Genomic DNA, 12,041 nt, shown 5'->3' on the forward strand with positions numbered 1-12,041 from the left:
AGTGGTTGCTCCTTTCACTTACTGTGGATAAAGGTCACCCTCACCCCCCCAATAAAACAAAGGTAGTTCTGAGTGCAGCACTTAAGAGTTGTTTCATTAATGTGATCATTTGAGTGATTCATCCAGCAGTCAAGTTTAAACAAACAAGCCTTACCCTGTCGCCTTTGATACCCATATCTCCCTTGAAGCCGGGGAAGCCGTCTTCTCCCTAGCAGAAGGATAAAGAAAACGATGTTGAAACCATTTGATTGGTATGCATGCAGAGATGATCAAATAAGTCCACACAACTTTCTTAGACGTTTTTTAGCCGGCTGTTTGAATTCCTTTACCTTTTCACCCTTGTGTCCTTTAAGGCCACGCACACCGTCAGCTCCCTGTGATACAAGAACAGGCAGAAATTACAAACCAGTGGGGAGGATAACGGACGGCTACACTTTTTTTAAAACTTAGAAGTAAATTGTGCAAAAGAGGATACTCTTTAGGATGGATTCATTTTCATTGTTTTGGTGTATAAATTAGCATACAAAGTTTCTTCCTTCTTGACCAATCTTTTCATCTTCCCTGAGAGCAGACTTCAGCCATGTAACAGGGGGACTATTAGCTACGAGTCGAGCCACTTGTGTGATCCCCCTAGCTCAGTAGCAGCTTTAATGATTGGATCAGTCACACTTTCTTTCCAAGAATTATTTGATGGGAATTCTTTTGTCTCGGTTTCATCAGATACTAATGGCACAGAGGAAGGAGAGGGCTGTGCACCTTGAACTGTTATCAGCCCCTTTGCCATCTCAGTCTTTCTGACAAACACAGACAGAAGCCTATACAAAACATTTTTAAGGGGATTTTTATTTATTTATTTGCAAAATCACACTAGTCTGGTTGGCCAAACACCAAAAAACAACAACAACAACAACACTCAAATGAGATATTGGGGAACTATTAACACATTAAATGCAAAGTACAAAAAAATACATAAAATGAATTTCTTAGTGGTTGATAATCAACTCACCTTCACGCCTCGAGGCCCAGGATAACCAATAGGTCCTTGAGGGCCAGGAGGACCCTAGAGAGACAAATATTTAATAAGAGTTTGCAGCACGTAGTTTTTAACAATCCAAGCATGCACACACACACACACACACGCACACATTTTGCTAATCTTATCTTCGTGAATGCAAACACATTTTATGCAAATGTTTCTGAACAAGGACAACAGGAGGGGAAACGAAAAAGTGAGAAAAGCGTAAATAAAGGAAGGAAGAAATGAAAGCTAGCTCATGGGAAGCAAATGTAATAAAACTCACCATGTGGCCTTTCTCTCCAGAAGGCCCCTCTTTTCCAGGGTGACCCTGTGAATTATTAAGAGCAATATTATGGCATTTCATTTGAGGATAATTACTACCATAAATACCACAAGGCCCCTTAAACAGAGAAATTAGGTTATTAAAACTGTTGGAGGGACGTATCAAAGTGGAAAACTGCAAAAATAAAAAATAAAAAAAATAGAGCCATTGCAGTCTAATTGCATTTGAGATTTGTATTAAAGAGGCCCTACTAGCTATCACTGAGCTCAAAAAGCACAGACTGTCATTTTCTTAATTTTGTACAAGCAATATAGCAAACAGCATCGTGCATGTATGACACAAAACTCCACCTCATCAAAAAACGCACACATCCACACACATGCATGGATGCTCATCTGAAAGGACTAAGAGGAAAATGATTGCATTCTCATTAACAAAAGGAGCTGTGCAAACCCTCTGATGGGCTATTAGTGATATGAGGATGGAGAGAGAAACAGATACATGAGAAGAGGCAGAAAGGGAGCACTAAGGTTGGGAATATTGTGCTTGCTTTATATGCAACAAAACAGATTTAACAGGAACAGCCTGGCTGTGTAACTCAGGGAGAACTACCCTCAAAAGAAATTATTAAAAGGCTGAGAGATATTGTGTGTCGTGGGGCTCCACTTTATCTCCTTTTTCTGTTTTGCTTTTTTTTTTTAAATCTTTTTCTTGCCCTGTAGTTATTCAAATCTTGGCCCTATCTCTCTTAGGTGCCACCTGGTACCTTCCAAGAAACATCTGCCATTATAGCAGGTGTACTGTCTGTGCAGGGATGTCAGAGGGACTGTTTGCCTATATAAAGTGCGTCTGTTGTGATGTGTTTTATCCTGTGAAGCAAAAGGCTGTATAAAATAAAATTAGAGATATGGCTTTAAAAATGTGAGTTCTCACAGCTACCTATAAAAAACTCTTTATAAACAGACAGAGGGGAGGAAAAAGATAAAATACGGCTCTTTGGAAACGTGGCCTAAAAACTCACCGGAGGGCCATCAGCTCCTGGCATTCCTGGCAAGCCTGGCTTTCCGGTCGGGCCCTGGGTAGATGATAGAAGGTCAGAGTAAACATGACAAGATAACAAGAGCACACGGAGCCATCACAGGATATAGATGTCTATCGGTATAACAACAACGTGAGGTTTAGCTGATATAACACTGACTATTGTTACATAATCCATTCAAATGCTGGCGAGACATATCCCAGAAGCCCACACATGACACCAGAACCCAGGGGATCACAAAATCCTGTAGGTGTCATCCTTTGGTGATGATGAGTGTGCGTAAAATTTCATTTATTGTCATTATAATTCATTTGAACCTCAGTGGCCAAAAGACAAACAGTAGGATTCTTAGACAAGCAAAGGTACAGACACATAAAATGAATCATGACGATAATAGGATGCAGATTTCTTTTCTCTTTGTTATGCTCATTAGCTCTAGTCCCAAAAATTATTTACATGGTGTTTTGGGGTGGCAAAGTCTTGCATATGTATTGAATGTGTTGTATTAAATTCAAAGATCTACGATTTAAGTCTACTGTTTCGCTTTATTACACTTAGCAAATATCATGATGGCTTTAATGTCTTTTAAAATCAGGGCACACGCGGTACCTACATTACCAAATCCCAAATGCTCAATAATAAAGTGAGTGTGCTCCATATAAGTTAGCCAATGTAATTTAGCTGAAATGAAATTAAAATGTATCAGGATTCAAATCTGTCTGTACCATCTACAAGGCAACATTTAGTCCTGCATTGGGGATGAGGAGGCATTTGCATAATTGTGTGATAAGCATTTCTGAATAAGATAGCAACTTGGCTTTCCGCTCATGAAAATGAATGCGACCAGCTATTTTATACATTCTGATTCTTTTTGTTTTTAAAGCATCTTAGAGTTTTTTTTAGTGGAGTTACAGGATTTTAGAGCCACGTGGTATGTTACCTTCTCTCCTGGAGGTCCAATGGGTCCTTGAGGCCCTGCAAGTCCCTGTGGGGAGGATACAGAAATGATCAGCAAGCTTTCATTTCACACTTCCGAGAAAGAAAGATCTAAATTCACACTACATTTTCATCACTCACCTGGGCTCCTGGGTTGCCTTGCTGTCCGGGAGGTCCTGGCTCTCCTTGGGGTCCCTGAAAAAGAAAAATTGTCTTAGAAATCTCCCCATGTAGAAAAGACTGAATAATTTATTGATTTTCAACCAGGCTGTGTGAATGCGAAACTGATTTGGTGACCAGCATTGTCCAGCAAAGGGGAAAATTTCCTCTGAAAAAATATAAATGAGAAGCAGTAGCACACTTCTGCATGATTACCTCATAACAACACAATAAGCCACAACTTTTGGACTGATGGAGTAGCATCTTTCCACGGCTCGAGGTAAGAGACACACACACACACGTACACAGTGCACATTACCGCAACTACTTTCCTAATGAAAGAAACTGCTGAGGCACAAACACAACAACACCTTTCCCAATGAGATAACTGGCAATCAATTATATTTCCTCAGGCCAAGAGTCGGGGAACGCTCCTGGTCTTTCATCTCTACCTCGTTGGATCGTTCCCAACAGAACAAAGGAGCTGCTTCAGTTAGGCATTCTCTCATTACAGCCGGGCGCTGCCTGAAATTGAGCTGGAATGGTACAAGCGGCCGAGGTGGACTGCTCAAATAGACCTAAACACAGGCAGCCTATTCTTCATTATGTCTTAATGTCTGATTGAACTGGTGTGTGTGTGCTTGTGTGTGTTTGCCCATGAGTGCATATCATGGGCTTTTTTGAGGGTGAAATTAAGCAAACGTTGATTGAAATTGAAATTGTGCGTGTTGGTTTATCTGAGAGTTTGCACATATAGGCAATTTAGTTCATTCCAGCTTCACTTACTATGTTTCCCTTGGGTCCAGGGTGGCCATCCATTCCAGTAACGCCCTACAGCAGGTGACAAAAGAACATTAAGAACAAAAAATGAAAAGGGAAAGGCAGCAAATCTATAAAAGACTAAAATGGACAGAATCAACTGTGTGAATGAATTTTAAAGTCTGATGTATTTGAATCGCTAACTCCTACAGAGAGATATCAGTTTCAAAAATGTGCAGTGTCCACATTAAATTAAATCCGCTGGAACAAATTAGATTGAAGCCTCGCTGCACTGTAGACATCTATCAGAGAAGCTGAAGTTAAACTCAATAACATATGCTACTCTTTTGTATATTGTGTCTGAGAGATATTGAGTTTTGTATTTCCCCGTGGTTGTTGTTTGTCCTTCCCTTTTCTCTCGCTGCTTATGAGATGCTAAAAAATTGATTCCGCTCTCTAAACTGTAAATCTATTGCTGGATATGAAAAGTTGAGAAGTTGAAGGAGAGGTGAGAGGGTTGGGTGGGGGGTGGGCACTCACAGGTGGTCCAGGAGGTCCCTGAGGTCCTTTTGGTCCCAGCAAACCCCGAGGCCCCTGTGGTAAAAATGAAGGGAAATGAGATTGAGAGTGATATCACACCTGTGAAAAAGGACTGATGCATTATTAAACACGTTCAGCTAAATCAAGTTTCAAAATTATACTGCTGGAAATAACCTCACTTTCCAAATGTCCTTGAGGATTTTCTACAGAGTGAGATGTGAGGGAAAGCTGAAGCCCGCTCTCCTTTTTTTCCTTCTTTCTTTCTTTCTCTCTCTCTTTTTTTACTACTCTTGCATTTCCCTCAGCCGTACCCATGAAACAGTGCTGTGATTTTCTTTCTGTGTGCCATGCCTCACAGCTACAGTTACCCAAGTAGATGGATTGTCCTGACTGTGTGAATTCAAACCAATGTAGCGCACCCTGGTGGATAAAAAAGATCATAACATGCAATATCAAGGGCTTTCTGATGGTTTCTCCTTTTCCTGTCTTTTCCACCCTCCGCAGGGAGTATCCTGCATGGGTGAGGCGGGGTGTGGGAGGCTATTAAAAGAAGCTTGATGTGTTCTGCTTGCTTTTCTCACCACTAGAGATTCCCCTGTACACATGAGTTCTGATCAACATTCACTTTGCACCACAATAGCACTAAAAAATAAAAAATTCCAAGTCTATATGACTATGAACATGTGATATATGATACCAGCCGACAGTATGATTGTTCAGTAACACAATAACATGATGACAGCAGGCCTGCAGCTCTTATACATTTCCCTGAGTGTAAGACTGAATGGTAATATATGTGATCACTCACTGGTTCACCAGGAAGTCCCCTGGGTCCGATCTCTCCATCATCTCCCTGGGAAAGAAAAGAGCAGGTCAGGCTGTGGAACAGACAGTGAATTATAATGGAGGAGAAAGTGAGGATGTGCAAGTGTGTGTGTGTGTGTGTGTAATGTGAAAACATAATGAAGAAACAGAGGAAGTGGGGGATCAAGTTGCATCAGTTGTGTTTAATGGAGAAGGTGAGGGAAATTGGGAAAAGGTATTTTTGCAAAGAGAAAAAACTGAACGTATTATAAGGAACGAAATCGACGAGAAGGAGAAAGTAGGAAGAGAAAGTGGAAGTTCAATTCAAATGATGACAAAACGGTGCGTTTGGGAAGAATCCTGCAAAGAAGTCATTTGTGCAAGAGCAGAACAAATTCAGATAGTGCGACTTCGTGTGCACAGCACTTGAGGTTGATAAGAAAATGAAGGGGCAGGAGTGAAATTCTTTTCTTTTTTTTGTTTTACCCTCTCTCCATCCTCTCCAGGACCACCCGGAGGTCCATGGGGGCCGGGTTCACCCTGTGAAAACAAATATGAACATGTTTAACTGTTGTCCAAATTCCAACAGGCACACACCTCTCAGGTTAAAGGTTAAAATGCTTACTCTGTGTCCTTTTTCACCAGGAAGTCCAGCCAGACCATCAAATCCTCTGTCTCCCTTAAAAGCGGGGAAAAAAGAACATTTAATGATATAGATCACCACCTCAGCTTAAAAATTAACTTCAAAAAATCTTTTTGTCAAAAGTGGCACATTTAAGTGCATCGTGAATGGAAAAGACGACATACCTTTGGTCCAGTCTGTCCTGGCATGCCCCTGGCACCATCAGCTCCAGAGCGACCCTGTAAAAGCAACAGCACATGTTCTACCTCCAGATCAAGACAATCACAGAGCATTTACTATTTGCAATCGCAAACAAACACTGTGAAGTGCATAAAAACTATCATGCTTAGTCTTAATATTACTTCTTTGCTGCTGAATAGCTTGGTTGACAACTTACTCGTCTACCAGACTTTCCAGGAGGTCCAGGGGTTCCCAAAGGTCCACGTGGTCCCTAAAACAAAAGTGCTGTAAATCACTGAGCCATCTTTTTCATTTCCAATCTATCCACCTAAATTAGGCTTTTTAGCTGATTTGCTAGTAACGGAATATTACAAAGGCTCAGCATTAGTGAACACATTTCCACATTTGCTTAGACTGATATGATCAGAAACTGATCCTGAAAACAGAATGTAGCATGGTGATTTCTAGTACCTGAGGTCCTGCCTCTCCAGACTCCCCCTTCAGTCCTGGTACACCAGGAGGACCCTTAAAAAGAAAAATACTGACTAAAAATTCATATAACAATTGAGCAAGACCATCCTGTGTGCAACAGAATCTGCAGATCAGAGTATTTGTGCTTCAGTGTTTTTGCTGGGAGGTGATTTGCCATACATACCAGCGGTCCAGGTCTGCCAGTCAAACCCATTGGCCCTGTAGGACCGCGCATAGCCAGCTGACCAAAGAAAGGAGAAATAACATAAAAATGAAATCAAATGAAACATATGGAAAAGAAGGAAAGAGGACAATTTAGCTCATGTGTGAATAGAACTGCAGCAGATTTAGCAATTCATATTTGTCTCTGCTGTATACTGTGTCTATACTTGTGCTCTGCATGTTAATGTTAAACTTAATTCACAAAATGCAGCATCTATTAATAATAAATGAGGAAGAACATTGTAGGAAATGTGCCACAAATACAGTAAAAGTCATGTGATAAGCAGTAACAAAATGTTAAAAACGAAACAAAAATAAAAAAAAATATGACATTTGAGGAGAAGTGAGGGAAAAAAGTTAAAAGTATAGAATGAAATGATCTGAAATAAGATATTTTCCACATGAGAATCTTATAGTTCGCAGAGTTTAGCAACAAAGAGCAGTAAAAATAGCAGAAATGTGAAGGTGTAAACTGTTACCCTAGCCTGCTGCATGATGGCTTGCATCTGGGCCTCCTGTGCTGATACAGCAGGTCCCTTCTGCCCAGAGTCACCTCCGGCGCTGAGTCTGAACTATGGAAGGAATGATAGCTTGGTGAGACTTCAGTCCCATAAAGAGGAATACACAAGAAACAAAAAAATGAGAGCCAAGAGAAGCATGTGTAAGGACTAAAGTGCTGGCCTGTGGCAAAATTAATCTTTTAAGTTTAAACAGCCACACACTGTTACCAACAATAGCTCTAATATTTCTTTAATACAGTCTGTCCATTTAAGAAAAACAACAACAAAAAAAACAACAACTATGCTACAGCCTCCAGCTGTCAAATCAGCTCCATCCATGGCTGCTTGCAGGCCATAATGTTCACATTCGACTGCCATCTGGTGGTGATAAGCCAGCATTACACCCTAACATGAATATTCATGCCTATGGTGCAACTCTTGACTTTGTTTGGGCCAGACATCTTGGTTTGGATTACACGGCACAGTCCTCAGGAGACTGACTGTCAGTTGTGCTGCAGATGCAGAGGCAACACAGCAGTGAAATGCTGTGCAGGATTTCAAAGTCACAGAGAGGGTTGTTGCCACGAAGCAAAATACAAACCGTTGATCTAGAACATCAGGGATGAGTCAGATGTACTGCAGCTGAATAAAAACAATATTTTTTCATATTTTCCCACAAATCCCGCAGTTTTTCTTCGTCCACTTGATTCTATCTCTGCCATGCAAACGAGATGTTCTGATTTATCAAGAAATGGCTAAAAAAAAAGAGAAGCTGCTTCACCAGTGTCTAGATTTGCCACCTAACCCTGCCGTGCTGCTCATGTTGACTCCATCATTTCAAGACAGAACATCTTGAAATGATGAGAAGGCGTGTTTCTCATTAGACTTGGAGCTCAAGGATCGCCGGCTTTCTGCCAGCAGATACACCAGAACACCTTGTCCAGACAGAGTTTGCCACATGACTCCGCCAGACAGTTTTTGAGGAATCCTGAAACCACAACTCTGTATCTGCACAACTAATCAGTTACAACCGCAGCAGCAGCATTTTCCCAGCACCTAATAAAGAAAGCGGAGGAGGTAGACATCACAGGAAGCTATTAGGATGTCTGAGCAACTGTTGCGGTCAAGTCTGACATAGAAAAAAAAAAGATGCTCGGTAGCATTAACTTTGCTGACTTGGCTAGGATTTGTGCAGCTTAAAGCAGCTGACATTACAGCTGTTATTTAAGAATCTCACTCAACATGTTGAAGCACATATTTATGCAACAAAACGCTCGTTAGTAGGGCTGAGTATCGTCACTGATTTCTAGAATCGATTCGATTCCGATTCACAAGGTCCCGAAACGATTCGATCCACGATTCGATTCAATTCGATTTGTATCTGGGAAATTTTGCCTCAGACAGTCAGAAATATTCAAATTCAGATCAGTACATTTACATATATTTGTATCTATAACAAGGAAGCTGACACTCGCAAGACTTTATCAAAGGTGTGAGCATCACAGCAGATGCTTCTGTGTCAAAGTAGCTGAAGATAAAACACAGAAAAACATGAAGGTGATTTTTCCTGGCCTGGGATTTTATAAAAGTATTCTGCAGTACATCAAAAACGAAAGAAGAACATTAATCAACATATGAACATTACCTCTGAAGTTACAGCGGTTTTATTAGAGACACGGCTAAGCGTTTTGCATTTTGCATAATTTTAAAAAGTTTCAATTTGTTCAGAAGCCCATTGAACAGCAGAAATGAGGTTTTCTTTTCGGAAGTAAGTGAAAGGAAAAAAACAGCGGCCAACAGCGCTGTAAACAACGGTAGACTTGTGGGTAACAAGCAAGCAAATAATGCAGAAAACAGATTTTTAGACGGGAAACTGTTCTTGAAGTACAGAGAGAGAGAGAGAGAGAGAGAGCGAGCTGTGCATGAAGTGTGGTGGAAGCAAAACAGCAAAAGTCAGAGGGAATTCATGACGATGTTTATGTGAAGCGTAGTTTGGATCTTCTTTTGCTGCTGGTTCGGTCAATATTGTTTGGAGAGAGATAAAACTAACAGCTTTAGAATCAGCGCAAAAAGGGCGTAAACACAAAGCGCGGACCCGCCGAAACATCAGAATCAGCGAGCTGTCGGCTTTCAGCCCCGACCGTGTCCGTGCCGTCGGGTGAGAAAGGCGACATCTCACTGATTCTTGTCCGTGGGTCTGCGCTTTGTGTTTACATTTATGTGCAGAATCCGTGTTCCTGCTCTCATTTACTGTTTTAGCTGTTTGGTGGTTGTTGAGATTTTGTGAGGTTTCACCTGAGATTCTGGTGTTTTGGGCAAAATAAATTTATATTAAAAAATCGATTCAGGATTTTAATGAATCGATTTTACGTTATCCAAGCCAGAATCGATTTTAATCGATAAATCGATTATCAAAACCCACCCCTACTCGTAAGGGTTAGGCTCATCATAAATGGCTTGATGGGAAACCCCCTTTATTCCACTTCATTGTATAAGTTATCGCTAAAACACGGTGTCAATAATAACAATTGGTCTTAAAGGAGGTTAAACAAGGATTAAAGCACTAAGTTAGAATTTCTGACTTTGGAAGAAGAAGAAGAAGAATTGTATTTTACTTACAGGCAGCATCAGGACAGTTCCAGGAGGTCCTGGCAGGCCATCAGCACCAGGAAGACCAGGACGACCTGGAAGACCCTTAGATGGGAAATTACAAACACAAGTGAGTGTTTTATTATTTGTATTTGTAAACCTCTGGTGATGTTTAGGACATTAAAAAAAACAAAAAACAACCTTACCCTCTCTCCAGAATCTCCAGGACTGCCTGGTGGGCCGGAAGCACCTGGGGGTCCAGGGAGACCCTATTTTAAACAGAAGACCTCATTTAACTTCTATATATACACACAATACAACACAAGGTTTTGCCTTCATCTTGCAAAATGGTCACATACAGCAGAACGGAATGTGCATGTGGCAATATTTTATAAGAGAGGCTGTGAAGCTGTAAATCTTTGTGGGGTATTCTTATTTGTTTATATTGTAGTGCAACGCTTCAGTGGCTGGACTCCATCTGCAGGGTGTCAAAGCAAATCTGTATTAAAGGAATCTTCCTAAATAAATGACGACGTTCCTTCGACATCTAATCAAGTCCAAAAACCGCTTTGGGGGAACTGCTCGGGCCACTCCTTTTTGCATCGGGAGCCAGCAAAGCATTAAAACTCGAATTTTCTGGTAGTGCAGACAAACAATGAATGCGTGAAAGGAAGCTCTATTGGCTTTTCTTTACCAAGCGGCTGCCAAGAAAAATGGCAGCGATTACGATGCGAGGGGGGGGGGAAAAAAAGGAAAACACAGGAAGTTAAGAGACAGGAAGATTGACTTACTGTTGGCCCTTCAGGCCCAGCCGGACCTTCCACTAACATTCCCTGAAACACACAAGCACAAATCATTAGGCCTCATTCATAAGCACATGGCTGCAAACAACACTGTCACACTTGAGTACAATACACAGGAAAACGTTCACTTGTAAACTTGTCCCTTCATCATGTTCCCATCTTTGCTGACTCATGTGCATGCATGCCTGTCACTGCAGCTGTGTTTGCAGTCGATCCACAGAGAACGAGAGAGTGGCTGCAAACAACAGGCAAAGCCATCCTGAGGTGCTTCCCCTACCCGGACAAGTTCAGTTAAGGGCTAATCAGATCAGTGGGGATGTTAAACTTATTCACACATGCAAACGGAAACATAAAGCCAGTTTAGCCATGCCTATGAACATTTTGGAATTAGTTCAGTCTAAGTGTAGGGTTAGTGTTTGAGTTAGGGCCTGATCAGTAACACTGAAAAGGCAATAATAGCAGTTCATCTCATTTCAATGTCTCAAAGACTCAAGGATCTGACTTAACAGATGCATCAGTGCAGCTCTACAGCTACATAAATACCACATTGTTTGCTCTTGTGGTAGCAATTTGGCTTTTTGTTTTCTGAGATTAAAATTCTGCCCACTCTCCAAAGTTCAAGCTGCCTTCAGAGCATTTTTATTTTAAACACTTCCTTCAGACTTGTTGTTTTTTTTTTTTCTTCAATCCCTGCAGTTATTCCTGTGTGTCACCTGCATTGTGGCTACTGATTGAGGGGCTGGGTCTGTACATGTATTTATTTTTCATTGAAGTTAGCACTTCATAATACAGCCCACACTTGTACTTGTAGCATAATTTCTGTCAAAATTCCTGCAAAATATCCAGACGTTGTGCTACTTAAAATTACTTACTGACCAAATAAATGTATTTACAGAAGCGTCTTTCCTGTAAAAATCTGACTTGTTAGGTCCTTATTTTAGTGTACCTATCATTAAGTATTTGTAGGTAAATTTTATTGCATACTTTAAAAAAAAAAAAATACATAGAAAGTCCACTCAGTTACAGGGGAATTACACCCTCAGTCAAGGGCTGTATTATAACATGTTGCCCTTTTGTAATTTTTTAGCTTTCTTAGTTTTCTACCTCACAGCTTTT

At 40.9% G+C, this 12,041-nt stretch overlaps 1 protein-coding gene across 3 annotated transcripts in view; it reads right to left on the reverse strand.

Moving 5' to 3' along the window:
- col5a1 (procollagen, type V, alpha 1) overlaps positions 1-12,041 on the reverse strand; it is a 75,672-nt gene that overhangs the window by 24,203 nt on the left and 39,428 nt on the right. For all 3 annotated transcript variants that reach the window (XM_076886670.1, XM_076886671.1, XM_012918747.5), the window contains exons 10-29: positions 10,914-10,955; positions 10,329-10,391; positions 10,153-10,227; positions 7,513-7,605; positions 6,996-7,052; positions 6,812-6,865; positions 6,558-6,611; positions 6,346-6,399; positions 6,164-6,217; positions 6,025-6,078; positions 5,543-5,587; positions 4,735-4,788; positions 4,222-4,266; positions 3,418-3,471; positions 3,281-3,325; positions 2,323-2,376; positions 1,302-1,346; positions 1,007-1,060; positions 330-374; positions 155-208 (exon numbers count right to left, since the gene is read on the reverse strand). In XM_076886670.1, the coding sequence (XP_076742785.1) occupies positions 155-208; positions 330-374; positions 1,007-1,060; positions 1,302-1,346; positions 2,323-2,376; positions 3,281-3,325; positions 3,418-3,471; positions 4,222-4,266; positions 4,735-4,788; positions 5,543-5,587; positions 6,025-6,078; positions 6,164-6,217; positions 6,346-6,399; positions 6,558-6,611; positions 6,812-6,865; positions 6,996-7,052; positions 7,513-7,605; positions 10,153-10,227; positions 10,329-10,391; positions 10,914-10,955 (1,095 nt within the window). The remainder of the gene's footprint in view (positions 1-154; positions 209-329; positions 375-1,006; positions 1,061-1,301; positions 1,347-2,322; positions 2,377-3,280; positions 3,326-3,417; positions 3,472-4,221; positions 4,267-4,734; positions 4,789-5,542; positions 5,588-6,024; positions 6,079-6,163; positions 6,218-6,345; positions 6,400-6,557; positions 6,612-6,811; positions 6,866-6,995; positions 7,053-7,512; positions 7,606-10,152; positions 10,228-10,328; positions 10,392-10,913; positions 10,956-12,041) is intronic.

This window comes from Maylandia zebra, linkage group LG7 (genome assembly GCF_041146795.1).
Source record: "Maylandia zebra isolate NMK-2024a linkage group LG7, Mzebra_GT3a, whole genome shotgun sequence".
Lineage (NCBI taxonomy): Eukaryota > Metazoa > Chordata > Actinopteri > Cichliformes > Cichlidae > Maylandia > Maylandia zebra.